Source organism: Nicotiana tabacum, chromosome 22, assembly GCF_000715075.1.
Source record: "Nicotiana tabacum cultivar K326 chromosome 22, ASM71507v2, whole genome shotgun sequence".
NCBI classification, from domain to species: domain Eukaryota; kingdom Viridiplantae; phylum Streptophyta; class Magnoliopsida; order Solanales; family Solanaceae; genus Nicotiana; species Nicotiana tabacum.
In genome coordinates, this window is record NC_134101.1 from 215,719,013 (window position 1) to 215,740,629 (window position 21,617).

General features: G+C 34.0%; 2 protein-coding genes across 2 annotated transcripts; one reads left to right on the top strand and one right to left on the bottom strand.

Annotated features, from left to right (window-relative positions):
• Positions 1-446: 446 nt before the first annotated feature.
• On the bottom strand, positions 447-3,231 carry LOC107811415 (uncharacterized). Its single transcript, XM_075243393.1, has 4 exons — positions 1,865-3,231; positions 1,465-1,779; positions 1,291-1,390; positions 447-1,199 (listed from the first exon to the last, which is right to left on the bottom strand). The coding sequence occupies exons 1-4, from the start codon at positions 3,229-3,231 to the stop codon at positions 447-449; spliced, it is 2,535 nt and encodes an 844-aa protein (XP_075099494.1).
• A 6,038-nt stretch (positions 3,232-9,269) lies between these two features.
• Positions 9,270-20,814, top strand: LOC107793647 ((-)-germacrene D synthase-like). Its single transcript, XM_075244329.1, has 6 exons — positions 9,270-9,546; positions 13,679-14,051; positions 14,215-14,433; positions 19,593-19,731; positions 20,148-20,402; positions 20,482-20,814. Exons 3-6 carry the CDS (start codon positions 14,333-14,335, stop codon positions 20,572-20,574), a joined length of 588 nt encoding a protein of 195 aa, XP_075100430.1. The 5' UTR covers positions 9,270-9,546; positions 13,679-14,051; positions 14,215-14,332; the 3' UTR covers positions 20,575-20,814.
• The last annotated feature ends 803 nt before the right edge of the window (positions 20,815-21,617 follow it).

The window sequence follows — 21,617 nt, forward strand, 5'->3', positions numbered from 1 at the left end:
TTGTTATTACTATTCAGTAAAATGACTAAGCCTTTCCTTGTCTAAAATATCACGTAATTTCATATAATGACAACCAGTTTAAACACATGAGCCAACGGAGGAAGTAACTCTCTGAATATATTGTTGAATTTGATAACTTCTTCAGATCAAAATACAACAATCTTGGCTCCAATTAATTTGAATTTAGATGGATTAATCAGGTAACACTATTAAGTTGATAATAAATATTATTCTACTGCTACAAAAAAGAGTCAGACTAATGTAAAAAGAGGCACAACACAACGTAAGCTAGAAGAGTACTATACCATTTAGATTAATACAAACGTGATATTCGATTCGATTCTCTATAGATTATACTACAAAATAGATACATGACTTATAACATACCACACAGATTACTATAAAAATAAAATTCAAAAAAAATATACTAGTGCATTATCAACACACTAGTCATCATCTGTTTCTTCTTCAAACTCTTCCTCATCATCCTCCTTATTTTCATCCTCAGTTTCACACTCGTCTTCTGAAGATTCTTTTTCGAACTTTGGATTCTCTATCAATAGTTCATCATTAATGGGTTCAACCATTTCAATTACATCCCCATTTGGATCAATAAATATTATATTCTCATCAGTGGTGAAATTCATATCTATCAAATGGACTTTAACTTCTTCAACTTGGAATAGAAGAGCCGGTTCTGGAGTTGATGTTATTGCCTCATCAGGAAGTTCAATAACATCCCGAGGTTTAACTTTCAAAATAGCTACCCAATCATCCTTGTCCTTTTTCGTGCTAGGATAAGGCACATAACACACTTGAGTTGCTTGCATCGCAAGAATAAAAGGTTCGTACTTGTTAAAACGATGGTGATGGTTCACATCGACTAGTTTGTATTGGTTGTGCTCTTTGACACCAACATTCACAGTTGGATCAAACCATTCACACTTGAATAACACAGTTTGCTTTAAAGGTTCTTCGTGGTATTCCAATTGTATAATCTCTTGTATCTGTCCATAATAGTCACCAATATTTGTATCCGAGATACAAACTCCACTATTAATTATTGATCTTGCACTACCATGACATTCCGTGTGAAATTTGTATCCATTAACAAAATACACCGGATAACATTTTGTGCTTATTAATGGTCCATGAGCAAGACTACGCAAGAATTGGTTCTCAATATGGTTGCATCGAACCTATTTCAAAATAATTATAAGACTTGGTTTAATATAACAAGCCAATTTAAGTACATAATTGATTAAAAGATAATGATTTTTATAGTCTTACATATTCTTTGAACCATATAGCAAACCACGTTTCGAGACTCTCATTTATTTGATCCTGAGATAGGTTGGGGAATTCTTCTTGCAACCGTTGTATGTACATACTTCATTGCAACAAAATAAGTTAAATACATACTCAAAATATATGGATATATTTATTATTATTAAAAAATAATACCTTAAAAATGGCTCAACCTTTACACAATTTCGTAGAATATAAGTTTGGGCTGCCTTGATTTCTTCGAGGGACAAACTTCTCTTTTTTCCTTCTCCCCATAGTCGGCCTGGATGGGTGAATATTGATAAATTTCCTTCAAGATCTTCCATAACACCACCATCATTATTACGGGCCACATTATGATTATGTGTCATGACATGAGGTTCAAAATAATGAGAAAACAATTGTGTTGATTCCATCATCAAGTATGCTTCGCAAATTGAACCCTCGACACTAGCTTTATTCCCTATCATTTTTTTAAGAGTTCGAAGGTACCTATACAAGTAAATGGATAGACCATTAAATTCATAAAGTCATGTGTATCATATTTGTCATAATAAGAGCATAAAAAGTTCATAACCTCTCAAAAGGATACATCCATCTATATTGTACAGGTCCAACAATCCTTGCTTCATATGGCAGGTGTACAGGCACATGGTCCATTGAGTTAAAGAATCCAGGAGGAAATATATGCTCCAACTTACACAAGATCTGTGGGATGTCTTCCTCTAATCTCTCCATGTCCACCACTCGAAGAACAGTCGAGGTGAGATCCTTAAAAAATAAGCTCAATTCCGTAAGTGCTTGCCACACGTTACTAGGAAGTAGCTCACGAAAGGCAATAGGCATTAATCGTTGCATGAACACATGGTAATCATGACTTTTTATACCAAATAATTTATACATGTCTGTGTCTAGGCACCGACTCAAATTCGAAACATACCCATCTGGAAACTTCACATTTTCCAACCAATTGAACAAGGAAATTTTTTGAATCTTCTCTATTGTATATGCAGCTTTGGGATAGTTTCCATCAATAGGATTCTTTGCCAATTGCGGTCGATCGCAATAGTTTACCATATCTTCATGTGCCTTTGTATTGGCTTTTATTTTGCCATCAACGTTAAGATTTGTGTTAAATACATTATCAAAGATGTTCTTCTCAATATGCATGACATCGAGATTATGGTGGATCATGTTAGAGCTCCAATAAGGCAAATCCCAAAAGATGCTTCTCTTTTTCCATCCATAACACCTACAAATTCTCCCATTAACTTCTTCTGCATCTAGATCAGTTACATTTCTCAGTCCCAACTCACAAATTTGCTTCAAGATTTCTTCTCCTGTTCTAAGGGGTGGTGGTAGCCTTCTGATAGACTGACCTTTATGAAAGTTTTTACGATCTCTCCTAAATGGATGATTATGGTCAGGAAATATTCTATGACTGTCAAACCAAGTTGTTTTCCCACCATGACATAATCTGAAGGATTGTGCTTCCTCCATACAATAAGGACATGCTAAGTTACCGGCAGTACTCCATCCAGATAACATAGAATATGCTGGAAAGTCATTGATTGTCCACATCAAAGCGGCCCTTAATTGAAAATTTTGTTTTTTTGAGATGTCAAATGCTTCTACACCCGTCTCCCACAACAAGGTTAATTCCTTTATTAAAGGTTGTAGATAAACATCAATTTTTTGTTTACGGTTGTTTGGCCCTGGAACAATGACAGTTAAGAACATGTACACCTCTTTCATACACATCCCTGGAGGAAAATTGTATGGAGTGACAATCACTGGCCATGATGAGTATTTTCTCCCTGAATGACCAAAGGGTTGAAAACCATCAGTACATAATCCAAACCTCACATTTCTTGGTTCAGCAGCAAAAAAGGGATGAGTTTTATTGAAATGCTTCCAAGCCTTAGAGTCTGATGGATGACGCATTACGCCCTCCTCTTGTATGTGCTCATGATGTTATTTCATATCAGTGGTTGTAGCATGACATGCATATAATCTCCGCAATCTAGGAATCAAAGGAAAATAATACATTTTTTTGTAAGGGATTAATTTCCTCTTACGAGAACCGACACAACGTTTGTACCTCTGGTGGCCACAAAACATGCAAGATGTGAGGTCCTCATCTTCACCCCAATACAACATACATCCAAAATTACAACAATCAATCTTTTCAATTAGCAAACCCAAGCTACGCACTAGCTTCTTGGTCTCGTAATAGTTATCAAGCATTGTGTTATCTTCTGGTAAAGCCTCTTTCATCAATTGCATCATTTTGTTATAACCTCTTTGTGATAAAGTATATATTTAGCATCCTAGAAATCACTGTGAGTTGAGAGAGGGAAGAACCAGGGTATTATTTTGCATCAACGGCCTGTAACAAATCATAAAACCTTTGGCACTCAAGATTTGACTCCTCCTCCATTGAAGGATTAGGCTCTGCCGGCATTGAAGTTCATAAGAATGAGACAACTCAGGTTCAGTATTATTATACGACTGCTAGCTCAAACCATGGCCAAAATTAGGTCCAGCTACATCCAAGACCATTTGTCGATATGGATTCTCATATCCAGATTCAGGTTGAGCGCCACCATGCAAATCACCACTAGAAGACATCTCACCGATCACATTTTTTTCTCCTTGATACTTCTAAAGAAAATAGTTCTCAACAAATTCATATTGATAAATGTGTAATTTAACAGTTTCAGCATCCAAGTATTTAATGTTGTGACATTTTTACATGGACATCTAACATTGTCATCACTCATGCGATTGTGCTGAGAACAAGCAAACTGGAGAAATTTGTTCACACCAGTTATGAAACATGAATTAATAACCCCTCGGCCATCCAACCTTTTGTACATCCAATCACGTTTTAGATTGTCCATGTTCCTATTTACTATTAAAATAAACAAGATCTTAGAGTTCTTTATTTAATAAGACATCAGAATGCTTTCTAAAAAGAATAACAAGTTGACATTAGAATAAGATGAGAATACTAATACCACAATCTTGGAATGAAAACAAATCTTGGAATGCTCAGTTCCTTTCTTTGACCAAAATAAGAACCTCAAATACACAAATGAAATGATATATATTGAGGATTATATAAGTCAAAAATGATACTAATTACAATGCCCCAAAATGTAATTTATAATTATTAAATTAAACCAATGCAATAGAAAAAGCACAATCAACAGAACAAGGACATGAGAACTCACCAGACCCTGAAATGCCTTTTGGATCAAGCACGAAGACTAATAAAAACTGAATCTTTATGAGAACTTTTACCACATAAATTCTTGTCGACCTGCAAAGAAAATTTTCAAACAAAGGGAAAATAAATTAGTGTATAGCAAATGCAAAAGTAGGACAAAAATCTTCACAATTCAAAACTAAAAGGACAGTATTTGTTTCCACAATCCAAAATTTATCTGATTTTCATTCCCTTTAAATTTCCAGATTCAACTAATCTTTTTAGTTCATTTTCTTATAGGTGGGCTTCATGCTAGAGTTACTATAAAGGGGGTTGACTTTCTATATTCTTGTGAGAGTGATCTGTCTTCCAGCCTGTAATGAGCCAAGTGAAGAAGCTGGAGGTTTCTGTTTTACTCTTGGGTCAGAAAAAGCCCACTTCTCTACTTACCTGGTACTGAATATATATTCTCCATTCACATTTAGTAAGAAAAATTACAATCAGAAAAACACTAATTTTTAATTTTAAACTCTTCATTTTTTACATGATGGACTTTTCATTTAATTTTGCAACTCTACCACTACAGTCAGTGTGGGCCGAGCAGTGAAGAGGAATTTGTGGAACAATGCATTAACATATTGGATTGATTGATAATTGGAGTAAGGAAGCAAATCAAAGGCATGGAAGAATTCCTTATAAGCACTAGATGGCAGAAAATTTGAAGGACAAAACAAGTAGAAGCCAGTAAAACATGCGAAAGCAGACAAAGCATGTTATCAAATATAAAAACAGAATATAACTGTTAGCCTAAGTAAAATCCCTTTATGCAAATGAAGATCAGCACTACAAAAAATCATGTTTTCTGGTCAGATAATAATGTATAAGACTATATTTTGACACAATAAGTAAAATCTAAGAGTCTAATTTCTCTGTCGGCACAGGTTTAATAGTATACAACCTTCTCTCGAACTTAAAGTCTTTTTCAGATACATATCTAGTTTAGTTGAAATATCAAACACGAGGAATCCAATTTTTGATAATCCAATGTGTAATAAAAATAGGTGGAGTAGGAAAATTGGTTCATACGCAAGTAGTTTACAAGGAAATTTCTAAGAGGGACCAGGGAAGTCCAGGGACATTTCAAAGAAACTATTAAATGCCCAACTGAAAAATGAAAAATCATTGGAATCATTTTCTTCTAATAAAGTTGTAAAATTTCGGTCGAATAATGATGAGAATAGTACATTGGATTTACTTCCATCGCTGCATGTACTCATATCTAATTCAACAAGTATGAGGCCTATTCACATTGTATCTATCAATGGAAAATAAGGGTATAAACTTACCATTTTTTTTTAAATTAGGAAGAAACAAAAAAGGGAAAGCGGATGCAGACCTGGATGCTCAAGAAGAACCCAACAGATTTTGTATGTCTTTCTGTAGAATGAGAAGGAAGAGAAATCACAAAGAAGCTTACCTTTTCGCCTGAGAATCTTACGGAGCAGCAACATACGACTTCGAATTTCAGAGTTATGCAGCAAAAATCTTGCAATTTTGATCTAATTTTCATACAATAATCCTAGATTCACGCCCGATTTTTGTATTTAAAGAAAAAAAATCACATTGTTGAAGGAGTGAAGGAGTCTGATAGAGAGGAGAGAAAGTGAGTTGTTGCCCTAATCGTTCGAATAATCCGTCTTTTAGACGGAATTTTTGCGACGACAATAGCGATGGATCAAATTTTGTCGCTAATAATAACTAATGAAAATTTACTTTAATGGAACTAGATATTATCAACGGAAATAGCGACGGACCAAATTTCTGTTGCTACTATCATCTAATGAAGCTTTATTTTAAGGAAACTAGCGACGAAAATTTTTATCGCAATCAACTTTGGAATGTCTTGATAACTAAAATGAATGCAGTGACGGATTTTTTGACGTTAAATTCGTTGCTAGATTTTAATACTTTTTGTCGCTGCACTTTCATCGCTAATTTTGTAGGTAAAATAAAGGCGCTCATATTTAGCGCCAATTTTAGCAACGAATATTGGTTTTTGTCTCTATTCCGTCGCTATTATTAATACAATTCTTTTTGTAGCTTATTTGGAGACAAGTTACAAAATTTGTCGTTAATCCGTCATTATGTAGCTACGGTATATCTCTTGTCGCTAAATTCCGTAACTAAACACTATTTTTTTGTAGTGTAAGCATGATGTACAGAGTTCAAATAAGCATTTAAGGCATGTAGATATAATATTCTAGGCTAAACAGGATAACTACACATGCTGGTATAACTCAATTAAGAAGAAATAGTTTATTACTCAGTAAAAATCAGATTTTACAACAAATAGCCCATGTACACACTCGTCACCTCACGTACACGATGCTTACATATCACAAGAGTACCAAATCCTAAGGGGAGTTCCCCCACACAAGGTTAGGCAAGATACTTACCTCAAACATAGCTCAATCAATCGGTAACATTACTTTTCACGATTATCCGACTCCGAATGGCCCAAATCTAGCCAAAAGGAATTACATACCATAAATATTACTATGAAAATATAATCTAATTAATGAAATCAAAGCTTAAGAAAGAAATTAGAAAACAGCCCCAAAAAGTCGACCTGGGCTCACGTCTCAGAATCTGGTAAAAGTCATAAAATATAAACATCCATTCACTCACGAATTCACCCGTACCAAAACTATCCAAATTCGATGTCAAAATCCCAATCAAAACTAAAAAACTTAGTTGAAGAACTTCTCCCATTTTTTCAAATTTTTTAACCCAAATCCGAAATTAAAGGATGGAATTAATGATAGATTAGTGGGATATAACCAAAAAAAATTGTAGAATCATTACCCAATCGATATCTTTGAAAATCTCTCAAAATCCCATCCAAATTCGAGCTCTCTATCTCAAGTTTTGATAAAAATAGCCAAACCCTCATTTTAAAATGTTTAATACAGCCCAGGCATTCCTCCTTTACGAATGTGAAGGTCACTCAACTCGACTCTACGCGAACACGGGACAAACATCGTGAACGCGTAGGCAAAAGGGACCGGGGACCCAGTTGGCCAATTCTTCTGCGCGAACGCGGGACTCCCCTCGCGAACGCGAAGAAGGAAACCATAACTGGAGAACACCGGAAAATGTACAATCTTTCCTGAGTCCAAAATGATCTGTTAACCACCCAAAATCAATCCGAGGCCTCCGGGACCTCAACCAAACATACCTACCAGTCCTAAAACACCATACGAACTTAATCGAGCATTCAAAACACATCAAACAACAACAAAATACAAATCACCCTCCAATCCAAACTCAATAAACTTTGAAACTTCAAACTTCTACAACGTATGCCGAAACCTATCAAACCACGTCCGATTGGCCTCAAATTTTGAACACAAGTCACATTCAACATTACGGAACTACTCCAATTTTCGGAATCAGAATCTGACCCCGATATCAAAAAGTACACTTCCGGTCAAACACCCTAAAAATTCGACTTTCGCCATTTCAAGCATAATTCAACTACAGACCTCCAAAATACAATCTGGACACGCCTCTAAGTCCAAAATCACCCAACAGAGCTAACGGAATCGACGAAACTCCATTCTGGAGTCGTCTTCACACAGTTCCGATTACAGTCAAAATCCTAGAACTTAAGGTTCTGTTTTAGAGAGTAAGTGTCCCAAATCACTCCGAACCCCCAACCAAAACCTCACGGCAAGTCACATAAGCAGAAAAAAGATACGGGGAGAAGAGTAAATAGGGGATCGGGGCTATTACTCTCAAAATGACATGCCGGGTCGTTAGAAATACAAATACATCAGTTTTGAATAAATATTAAATAAAGAGAGATTATATCTTAAAATATAAATAAGGGTAAAACAGTCAAAAACTACTCCTATTTAATATTTTCTTAAGGGGCGTGTAAAATAGAAACACGACAGATAATTTGAAACGGATGGAGTAACTAATATGCTACAATCCATTAAAATTCATTGATATTGTCAAAACCCTTATAATATCAATTAAGAAGCTGAAAAATGTGGGAGAATTTAATTGAATTGGCCCCATGCAAGAAAGCAAATCCTCCACTATAAATAACTACGTAATCAGAAGCAAATGTAGAAGTGTTTTATCAGTTTTGAGTAGATATTTGTCCTTGTATCCTTTCATCCAAAAAGACGATGGATTTCAGCAAAGGCATGCCGGTTGGAGTTCATGAAGTCTCTCGTCCTTCTGCAAATTACCATCGAAGCATTTGGGGAGACTATTTCCTTGATTGTGTTTCTGATTCCATGGTAATTTGCTGTAATATATTTTATAGATTGTCATATAAAATTGCTACAGACGGTCAATTACTTATTGTTGTAAATCAACTTAGCTTGGTAGTTAAAACATTTATGCACCACTCACGTAAGTAAAACTAGATGTGAAAATATTACAAAAAATGGATTAGAGGCATGTAAGGGGAAGCTTGGTCGTCAGAATAATATTTAGTAGAACTTTGCACAAATATTCAGTTGGCAACACTCTTTACTTTTTCTAATCATTATACATATATTAAACATTGATTATACATTATTATACACATTAGAAATGAAGTATACATATATTATATATCTGCATGCTATTTTTAGTTTCGTTAGATGAGCGGCTTTTTGTGTTATTTACCATTTGCGCCATGACTAAATTCTTCTTCTATTATTTCTTCCTCTGTTACTGATGAATCCACCCTCTTCAACATTTTTCCTTCCAGATTATTAATCCTCCGGAATGGAAACAAGTTCAAGACTTGAAAGAAGAAGTGAGGAAGATGCTAATGGCAGTCCATGACACGTCTTCAGAAAAGGTCGAGTTGATTGATAAAATCCAACGCTTAGGAGTATCGTACCATTTTGAAGAGGAAATTGAGGCATCGGTACAAAGGATGTACGAAGCCTACCGTGAATGCAACAACAAATATGGGGATGACCTTTATCTTGTTGCCCTTGTTTTTCGTTTACTAAGACAACAAGGCCATTTTGTATCTTGTGGTAAGTGACTAATAGCTTTTTTCGCCAAGTTACAACAATCAGTTTAGTGTTTTTTTTTTAAAAGCGCGTTTTTCAAAAGTATTTTTTTGTGAGAAGCAGTTTATGTTTGGCTAATTAATTCGAAAATCACTTTTGAGCAGCAATTAGTATTTGACCAATCTTTTAAAAACTGATTCTAAGTATATTTTTCTCAAACGTACTGTTTAAAAAAGTGTTATCGAAGAGAAACTACTTTTTTCTGTTTCTCCAAAACTGATTTTGCTTCTCTTCAAAAACACTTTTTTCCTTCCAAAAGTTTGTTCAAACACCTCAATTTTCGGTAAAATCACTTTTAACTATAAAAAAATATTTTTGGCCCAAAAACTCTTGGCCAAACATGCTATAACCATGTTCTCAACTTCATCATTCAGAATTATTTAAATTAAGATTATTGAATTATAAGTAATGAATTGTAGTCTTCGTATATAGAGTCCATTACTTAAATGATCGCTGAACTATCGAAAATTATGGATTAAAGTCACTTTTCTTTTATTTGCAACAAGAAAAGTCATTCAACTATCCTTATTGCACTCTGATGATTACTCAATTGAATTTCTTAATATTTTAGGTGAAAAAAATTGATTTGGCAATCTACATGGACTTTTTATATTTTTTTCACGTAAAATAATTATCATCCAAACAAAAATTAATCCAACTTGAACATTAAAGGTAATACCACCCGAAGTAAACTTTTACTCCTAAATACTTTCAAAAACTCTTGGACCTATTATTATTTTATATCACTCTTTTCTTCTAGGCTTGAATCATCGGACTTTGTAACACATCGTACTAATAAAATCAGTTACTGTTTTTCCTTATTTTTTTTTCATTTGCTTAATCTTACATTATACTTTATTTATTGCAGTCCCATCCTATTTTTTAAAAGAAATATTGTCTTACTCCTTTTATGTAGAAACATCATGTTGCTCTACCTCATACCCATTAGTATTTTAAGAAGAAAAAAAATAAGAGAATAAGAGATACAATATTTGAACCAAAACCATATTGAGGGAATCAAATGAGTCACGAATACTCTTACTTTATAAATGGTATTAATTGGACTATGATATACCAGGTAACTAAATAACTTCTCTTATTAAGTAACTATTTTTTTATGCTGAAAGGTTCAATATTTGATTAGAGAAACCTTGAAAAGTTCATCTGCTTGAGAGAAGAAGATGATAGTTTTATAAAAAAGTAATGGGTACAAGGGTTTTGGAAGAGAAATACGTTTAGGAGTAAGGTCTATTTCTGGTGGGTTTACTTTTAATGGATCAGGTTAGATTTATTTTTTGTTTGGGTGATAATTATTTATGTGGACAAAAATATAAAAAGTCCATGTGGACTGCCATGTCAGTTTTTTCCATCAGAAATATTAAAAAGTTTGATTGAGTAATTATTAGTGTGCAATATAAATAGTTGTATGACTTTCTTATTACAATAGAAAGAAAAATGACTTTGCTCCAAAGTTTCCAATAGTTGAGTAATTATACCAATAATGAACTATTTATGTACATGATCTTTGACTATATAATCTTCATATGTTGAACTATAGTCTTTAATGTGTGGCTTAGTGTCCATTATTCTTCACATGGTTTCGGAGCTAAATTAATATATCTTTGGCATAGGGCGGCTATACAATATTTGATCACCCATACTATATTACTCTACGGTCTAGATGTTCAACCATGAGCGTGCAAGGGGAGGAAAGTATCCGACATCATTAAAAATATTAATTGTAGCCCGCCTATATGTGTCCGAATATATCATATACTCCCTCCTTTCGTGTCTTTCTTTTTCACGTCCCTTAAGAAATATTAATTAGAAAAAAAATAACTATTATTTTCTTATTTATGTCTTAAGATAAAATTTCTATTTATTGAATATTTATTCTATTTATGTATTATCTTCATCTTCAAGAATAATTATTACTAAGGGTAAAAAAGAAAAAAAATCAATTTTATCTTGAACTTCTAAAATAACAAATAATTTGAGACAATTATTTTTAATAACCATGACTATTAATATGAGACAGAGGAGTAGTATTTAAGGTTCAATTTGGTCCAAAATTGGTTTTCTTAAGAGAAATGGGGGAACGTGGTTTAGATTAAGAAGTATGTCGGGAAATTATGTTTCCTTGTGAATTGTTAATTAGAAATAATACTCGTAAAAATTGCACGGGGCGTCCTATTTGGTCGCCCCCATTTAACCTATACCCATTTTTTTAAAATTTTTTAACTTGTACCCAATTTTTAAACAATTTCAAAAATTGTCCTATTTGGTCTCCTCCTCCTTCTCCTTCTCCTCCTTAAAGTTATATCCGCCTCTTCTTTCTCAAACTTCTCCTTCTCCCTTTTCTCCAAAAAATCTGTTACGGCTATGTATAAGTTTGACTATAGTTAAAACCACTAATACATCTCTGTACAAAACTGCCAGAAATCTAGGCTTCTCGTGTTACTTTTCTAGTGTAACTTGTTTTCTTCGTCAGTGTGAACTCTTATCTGGATGAGTAAGAAGCAGGAAACTGTTGAGGATGTACCTTGTGGTAACATTGTTGCCTTGGTTGGTCTGGACTAGTTTATTAACAAAAAGCAACATTGACGAATGAAAAAGAAGTCGATGCCCATCCAATCATAACAATAATATTGAAACCCCCAGCAGATTTTGGATACCATTCGTTTTCCCATACTAATAGTGTTGTATATTTTCTTGTCCAGTCATTTCTTATCTTCCACGCACTCATGGATAATACTGTTGAGTTACAGCTATGCAGTTGCAGTCTTGGAACTTTAGCTCTTCGCCAGTTAAACAAACAAAAACTTCAGCTCTAGAGCGGAAGCTTACAAACAAAAACTTCAGCTCTAGAGCTGAAGTTCGATAGTTAAAAAAATAAAAACTTCAGCTCTAGAGCTGAAGCTTACAAACAAAAACTTCGCCAGTTACAAACAAAAACTTTAGCTCTAAAGCTGAAGTTTGACAGTTACAAAACAAAAACTTCAGCTCTAGAGCTGAACTTCAGGCCCGGCTACTAGAATGCTGAAGTTTTGCGCGACTGTCTTTGCTACTTCAGCCCCTTATGCTGAAGTTATGCGAAAAAGCGGGTACGCTTGCAATATTTTTTGCAAAGCGGGCACAAGTAGTGGGTATAGATGCAAATGCCCCATATTACTCTCTCTATTTTAATGTATATGATTTTTTTTCTTTTTAGTCTGTCCAAAACAGAATGATTTATTTATAAATTTAGAATAATTTAACTTTAAACTTCTCATTATATTCTTACTGAGATAATGTGTAGTCACACCAATATTTATGGTTTGTTTTAGACCATAAGTTTTCAAAAGCGTTTCTTTTATTCTTAAATTTTATGCTTAGTCACACAACATTATATAAATTGGGAGGGAGAAAATATACATTTTGTTTTTATGTACATTGTTATATACGTAAATAATTATTGCGATTTAAATCTGAAAATTGTTGCAACAGCTTATATAAACAGTTGCACTAGCCTCGCTATAATATCCTCACACAAGCATTGCAATAACTAATACCCTATTGCAACGGTTATAGAATTGTTGCATTAAAACCGCTACATTAGCCTTATTGCAACGATGAAGAATGAGACGGGCGCGAAACGATTGCAATAAAGCTGTTGCGACGGATTTTCTGTAATATGGCAGAGGTTTTATGATCGTTGCCATAGGTCTAATTTATAGTAATAAGTATGACAGGAACAGAGGTGGAGCTAGGATTTGAACTTTATGGAATCTTTTTAAATTACTGGATTGTAAATTAATAATTTGTATATATTCATTATATTTTTTAGTACAAATAAAGGGTTTGAACAAAAATTACTGGGTTCAACCAAACCCGCAATCAACATTGTGGCTCCACCCCTGAACAGGAAGGGCAAAGTATTTTTATTCTATCGTTTAGTTCTTTCAGATTTAATCTTGCGAGTACATTTATAAATTATGTGACACTATTAATTCATTTTTTTTCCTAATTTATTTTATTATACATCATATCTAAGACTGTAGGAGTTTCATTTCATATCGGTTAATAGATTTTTGAATGGTTAATATGGTGTAAACAGATGTGTTCAAAAAGTTCAAGGACAAAGAAAGAAATTTTGACAAGGCATTGACGAGTAACGTGCCAGCAATGGTAAGTTTGTATGAAGCTGCACATATGCGAGTCCATGGAGAGGATATTCTCGAGGAAGCATTAGTCTTCATATCAAATCATCTAAAACCAATGATTCCTATCTTGAGTGATTCCTTTAGGGTACAAGTAATGCATGCCCTAAATCAGCCAATCCATATGAGCTTAACAAGGGTAGAAGCAAGGAAATTCCTATCTACGTACCAAAGTTATGACACAAAGAATGAACTATTATTGGAATTTGCAAAGTTGTATTTTAACTTGTTGCAAAAGGTGCATAGGAAGGAGCTAACTTCTATTACAAGGTACATAATTATTATTTTTTTATGAAAAAATGTGCGACAATATAATACACTCGCTATTTGATCAGGACACAATCACTATATTTAAATTGAAAATATAAAATATTTTTACCTCGCAATAGTATATTGCTTTTTATTTATTTATCAGAATTTACTTTGGATTTAGGTGGTGGAAAGATTTGGATATTGTAACCAAATGTCCTTTTGCATGAGATCGATTAGTAGAGAGCTATTTTTGGGCATTGGGAGTGTATTTCGAGCCAAAATTTGCTATTGCAAGAAGAATGCTCGCTAAAGTAATCGCCTTGGCTACCATTATCGATGACATCTACGATGCGTATGGATCTTACGATGAACATATGTGTTTCACAGAGGCACTTGAGAGGTTTGCTAAATTCTTCACAATTTGTCCCTACTTTTTTCTACTTTCAATATATTGCTCCTCTACTTTCAATATAGTACTCCTCTCCATCTCTTTCTTTTGTTCTAAAAACATATACGATTTGGTTTCTATATTGTGTGCTTTACGCCCTTTTGAAACTTTCAAAATGAAATTACAACGAAAAAAGCTTCCCAACCTAGTAGAAATCTTCATGGCAGTGATTTTCGATGGAAGACATCGACTGTGATGCCATGGACATGGGGTTGTCCCGCCATTTTCATTTTCTGTCGTTTTTTATCGTTGGTTCATTTCTGGCCAATGCTCGCTCTGGCGGACCCAAGTGGTAGTTAGCTGGTTCAACTGAACCCGCTTCACCCAAAAATAATACTGTGTATATGTATAAATTAGGATTAAAAGCTGTGTAAATTTTATATAAATATTTATTTGAACTCACTTGACAACTACTATTTTACGACTAAAGTTTATATTTCTAAGATTGAACCCGCTTGCACAAAATCCTGGGTCCGCCACTGCTCGCTCACGATCGGAGGTAAATGTAGCCTAGTTATACTAGTGTATACTAATCGAATATTCAATGTATATATTAAACACACTTGAGTATACGAACAGTATATGTCGTATACACTTATGAAAGGTATAATCAGTGTATACTGTATACGCAAACTAAGTATATACCTAGAATAAACTGTGAGTATACATCGAGATGCACTGTACGTTCAGGTAGCCTTCAACATAGTGCTTGATAACCAAAAACTTTACTTTTTGGTGACGTATAGCAAGATTGATTCGTTGAAGGAGTGGAAGAGAGGAAATCCGATTTATGGTGGGTATGGCTGTCCAACGGGACGGGACGGGACGATATTTAAGCGGGATGGTAGCGGAACGGAACAAACGGGACGAAACGTTCGTCCTATCCCGTCCCGCTAACAAACGGGATTGGACGGGATAAGACGGGACGGAACGGGACGGGACAGGACGAGTTCGTGGGCCTTAAGTGTATTTTTTTTTTAAAAAAAAAATGTCTGGTTTTTTTAAAATTACTATGTTTTTAAAGTTTGCAACGGCTAGATTTTTGACTTATTTAATAAACTTAAATGTACTATGTTAAAATGAAAATTAGAAAACTAAGTAAAGAATTATAAAATATTAAAACAAAAGACTTGTAATAAAATATTCTAGTAATTATAAATTTATAATAGAGTTATAAGTTATTTAATATAATTTCAAAGTATTAACTATTAAGTAACTAAGACAATTCATAAATAAAATTCAACGCTTAGAGTCTTTTATTTTATTAATAGAACTTTCAAATTTCAAATACAAATAATTCATTTAAAGAGCACCTAATCTATGCAGCCACCTTCTAGGAAGGGTTCTGTTTGAACTAGGCCTCTTAGTAGCCAATTATAAATTATCATACTAATATTTGTAAGCTCCTATATAGCTTCTTTGTAACTTATCAATAATATCTTTTGGACATTCTGCTAGAATTGGCAATGTTGATTGATGTTCCATGAGCTCCATGCCGTCATCGCTCCTAGTGGTCAGTATCTCATTGTATTTTTTTTCTTCCCTAATGGTTAATTTTTCAAAACCAAGATTTCTTCTTTCTGAATTAATCCAATCTCTGAATAATACGGAAATCTCTAGACTGTCCTCCGCTAATGAATGTCTATGATCTCCAATTTGAAATCTTGCCGCGCTAAAAGCACTCTCCGATGCTACTGATGATGCTTGAATAGCCAGGATATCTCAGGCCATAATTGAAAGTGTTGGAAAAGCCTTGTCATGCTCCATCTACCATGACAAAAGTTGTTCCTTGCCTTCTTCGTCTTTAATATTTGTCAATTCTTGATTAAGATAAGAATCAAGTTCATCATCAATAGTGGAATCAAAACCTGTTATATCATCCATATCTTCCCATAAAACTTCTGCTCTAGACTTAGAAGTAGAAGGAGCAGTTTCACAACCAGTTGTATCCATAGATTTATATTTATCAAACATTGATCTAGCATAAGAATATATGCTAGCTTGGCAGTTTTCGAGAGATGGTTGTTCATTTTCTTGAACTTCTAAATTCTCATAAATTTTATGAACAAGTCTCTTTGCACCTCTTAGATTTAAATATGGGTTAAGTAGAGTAGAAATTAAATAAACTTCGGGAATAGGGAAAAAATACTTTTTAAATTTTAAAATCATTTCTTTAGTGGCCGGTGCATAAGTTAGATTTGTTTTATACTTACCGAATACAACAAAAATTTCACAAATATACCATAATATTTGTGTAACAGTAGGATAATATATACCGGAAAATTATTTTGTAGCATAATAAAAATTATCTAAAAATTTAGTAAGCTATCTGATCTCATCCCAATCAGAATCAACAATTTGATCAACTGGGTGAGCATTATGCATATTAATTTGGATAGGCACCCGATAATCATAAGTAAGTTTAAGCATTTCATAAGTAGAATTCCACCTAGTACAAATATCTTTTGGAACTTTTCTAAATGGAAGGTTAGCACTAGCACATTGTTGAGCAAATTCACGAATTCTACTTTGTTTATGAGTACGAAAAATATAGCCACAAGCATGTTGTATTTTACTACAAGCATCAGAAAATAAATTAAGACCATCTTTTACAACCAAGTTAAAAATATGGCATGCACATCTAACATGAAAAATTATTGGATTAATTGGACAAAGTCTAGATTTTAAGCTATTTGTTGTGGTTGTATTACCAGAAGCATTATCTAAGGTGATAGTTAAAACTTTATTAATGAGTCCATAAAAATGAAGTATTTTTAGAACAGTAGTTGCAATATATGCTCCATTGTATTTTGAATCAACAAATTTATAACCAATAATACATTTTTGCAAGTTCCAATGATGATCAACCCAATGACATGTAATAGTTAAATAATCACAACCATTAGGACTACGACCTATATCGGATGTGATAGACACTTTACAATCTAAGTGAAAACATACACAACGCATATACTGAAGATATTCGGTTTGAAATTTAAAAACATCATTTCTAATCGTGGTCTTAGGAAAACCTTGAAAAGCATGGTTATAAGTTTCTTGTACATAATGCACAAAAGCAGGGTGAGAAGGGAAAGTAAAAGGTAAGGCACAAACAACCACCATTTTTACTAAGTTCTTACGATCTCTATCTTTGTTATATTTGCGTAAAACATGACCATAAGCAGGGTCAAGTTGTTGTTGAATTTGATTAGAACCAGATCCACTAGGAGTGTCAGTAGTGATGGTAGGATCTATAATTTTTCCGGCTTCTATGTTAGCTTGTATCCATAAAGATTTGTGATCCCTTAATAAGTGTCTACTCAAACCTCCCGTCCCATCACTTGTTGTGTGTGCAAATACTTGCTTATATTTTTTTACATATAGCACGATGATTGATTTTATCATGTTTAAAAAATTTACATACAAGTGATGTTTTGGGACGTTCAGCCTTAGGCTTACCCCTTACAGGGGGTACAGGGGGTACGCTCCAGACTGAGATTGACTCTGAGTTGGAGCTTGTGTTGCGGGACTAGTGGGTGTTTCATCTAATTCTTCTTCCTCATTTTCTTCATCCTCATTTTCTTCATCCTCAAAAAAAATATCATTGTCAAATTGTCTTTGTAATGTTTCATGATCTAATTGTTCTCCGACATGAACATAATAAAATGTGAGGGGTTGGAAAATGAAGTTTCATCAGCATGAGTCATTTCATCAATATGCTTTCTAATTCTAGGTGTAGGAGAAGGGTTAGGATTAGGATTACTACTACTTTCACCTTTACTATTTTTTTTTACTGCTTCTTTTTTAAATACCAAATATATTTTTAGGTGCCATAATTTAAATACGAAATTAAATTAAAAAAGCTAACACAAATATTAAACACACAAATGAAATGCGAAAATATAACACGTAAAGTAAACACAAAAACTAAGCACTAAAATGATACGCAAAAATTATATATTAAAATTAGGAGATGGAACGAGTGCACCGTGATTAAATATTGAAACTTGAAGAAATTGCCCAAAATATTGTTCCAAATACTTGACGAATTAATTTGAAGCTTGAAAGTTGCTCCAAAAAATTTGCCCAAATATTTGAAAGTTGAAACTTAAAAGTTATCACTTGATACTTCGTAGTTGATAATTGATACTTGATAGTAACAAAATTGAGAGAATAATATAGAATATTAGAATGTAAGAGATTTGAGAGAGAAGATTGATTTTTTGTGGGAAAAAATGAAGAAGAATGGGGGATATTTATAGTAGAAAATACGGCCAAAGTGTAATTTAATAAACTTAGGGATTATATTAAAAGTTTGAGGGGGGTAGGGGTGTTTCGGGGGGGGGGGGGGTAGGGGCTGTTTGGACCGTTGGCAACGTCTATTTTTGCAATTTAAGCCATTGCCCAATGACTAATTTTTACAATAAAAAAAAACTGGCGGGACGAGACGCGGGACAGGACAGGACGGGACAAACGAGACGAAATAGTTGTCCCGTCCCATTCCGTGTCCCGCTTAACATTGGCTCATCCCATTTAACTTGAAGCGGGACGGGACGGGGCGGGACGGGACGCGGGACGAGACGACCAGTCCCGTTGGATAGCCATAATGGTGGGTGGAGATTGGGGTGGGTGAGGCTGGTCGTTGGGTGGGTTTTTTTGTTTATATTTAAAATATTTACTTTATTCTTAATGATTTTACGGACAACAAGTTTTAAAGTCTTTTTTTAATTTCTTTCTTAAACTCTGTGTCATGTCAAATACTACCCATATATTAGGTCATCTGATTGTTTGATTTTGTTTCTAAATAAGAAAAACTGACATTCTTTATGTGATTGACTAAAATAATGAGTGTCACGTATTGGAAGGGAGGGAGGAGTAGATAAAGAATTACATTTGGAAAGGAGGGGCATATTGCCTAACGAGGAAATACCATCACAGCCATTTACAATGTTTAAATTAAGAAAATATTCTTTTTAATTTTCTTATGTGTTAAAAATAAATTTCTTACGTATAAAAGTAAATTTTTCATGTGTTAAAAAAAAGGATAAGGTCATATTATTTCTGTTAATTTTATACTGCTCAAATTGACCAATAAGATTCTTGACAAGCAGATGGGACGTTAGTGCCATCGATGAATTGCCGCCATACATGAAATCCTGTTATCTTGCCATTCTTGGTGTTTATGCTGAAATGGAGGAGGAATTGGCCAAGAGAGGAGAATCTTACCGGGTTGACTACGCTAAAAATGAGGTCATATCTATTTAATTACAATTTGTATTACTACGTTCATATAACTATTTCAATGTTTCTTTTTGGATTAAATATACTTCATTTCCTGAAATTGAAAATTGCTTAACGAAACATAAAAAGAGAAAATTCTTGGTTAAGAGCACCAGTGTACAAATTAAGTGAGGAGAGATATATGATCTCACTTCTGCTGGATTAAGAATAATAAAATATTAACCTTACAAATGAAAAAGATAAAGACAAAAGAAAGTAAATGAATGTAATTTCCTATGATTTGTATAAAATCCCTAATTTCTTCCTATTCCTTGTACCCCCAAACCCCTCACCCCCCCCCCCCCCCCAAATAAAAAAGTTGATGAGCTATTCCTGAGTGACTCTTTAAGGACATAGTGACTAAATATTTTAGACTTGTAATCCAGATGAAAAAGTTGACTAGGGCATATTTTGAGGAGGCAAAGTGGTCTCATTCAGCTTCTTATATCCCAACTTTTGAGGAGTACATGAAGGTTGCACTTGATTCTAGTGGTTACATGATGGCTGCAACAACTTCTTTAATAGGCATAGGTGATAATTTGATAAACAAGAATGTCATGGATTGGGTAACACATGAACCTTTAATTGTTCAAGCTTCAACAGTAATTGCCAGACTGATGGATGACATGGCTGGACATGAAGTAAGAATGTGTTATGCTAGTTAAACTAGTTTCCAATAACTTTTTACAGCTGCTTTTCTAAGTGAATACATTTTTGTAGTTTGAACAGGAAAGAGGACATGAACCTTCAGCAGTGGAGTGCTACATGAAGCAGCATGGAACATCAAAAGAAGAGGTGCTTTTGGAGCTTTAAAAATTAGTAAGTAATGCATGGAAAGAGGTAAACAGACAATGTCTGTATCCAAGAGAAGTACCAATGCTTATTCTCATGCGAGTTCTTAATCTTGCACGCGTGATAGAACTCCTTTACAAAGATGGAGATGCATTTACACATTCCACTACCAAGCTCAAAAACATCATTACTTCAATATTGGTTGATCCTGTTCCATAATGTAACCATGTTAGGGTCATATGATATTATCATTTATACCTATAGATTATACTCTGATTATACATGATTACCTATAAATTATATATATATATTATACATCCGTCGATTATTTTTAGTTTAAGTGGTTGGATGTGCAGCTATTTAGGTTAATTCTTCTTATACTACGCTATACACTAGACCTACTTATTTACTAGTAAATTTGTCCGCGTTCATTGCCAACATCAACGCTAAATGAAAATTTACATAGATTGAAGCGGAAGAATCTATTTTTCTAGTCAACTCAAATTGATTTTTTCTATACATAAATGTAATATTTGACGACAAAACTAATGTCCTAAAAGGTTTTAAGTAGACGTTGTCTTATAGAAATTGCAAACCTCATCTATCATCAAGGAGATTCAACTTGTATTGAGTAGACTACCCTCCATTATCCTAAAGGCTATAGAGGTACTTGCTCAATCCCCGAGCAACTAACTGTGAATACTTAGCTATCTGGTAGCTCATCATACCATCTCTCCGATCTTTAGCAATATATCAGACTAATGAATACTAAATCACAACCTCATTCAAGTTAATTCCTCGAGCCTAAGTTGTGGTCTGTAACTGGCTGCATGTCCTCCAGAACGGCATATCTTTATATTACGGAAAATAATCTCTCACCTAATCCGCAATATCATCACAAGCCGCTATTGCCCAAAATGAGATTATGTCTTCGCCAACATGTAGGAAGGACAAGAAAGAATATCAGAATCCTACTCCAAACCTACTGCACGAAGAGTTAATGAAAGAAAGGACCTCTTTCCTAAATTCCTCTATAGTCGGATATGAAACACTATATATCCATA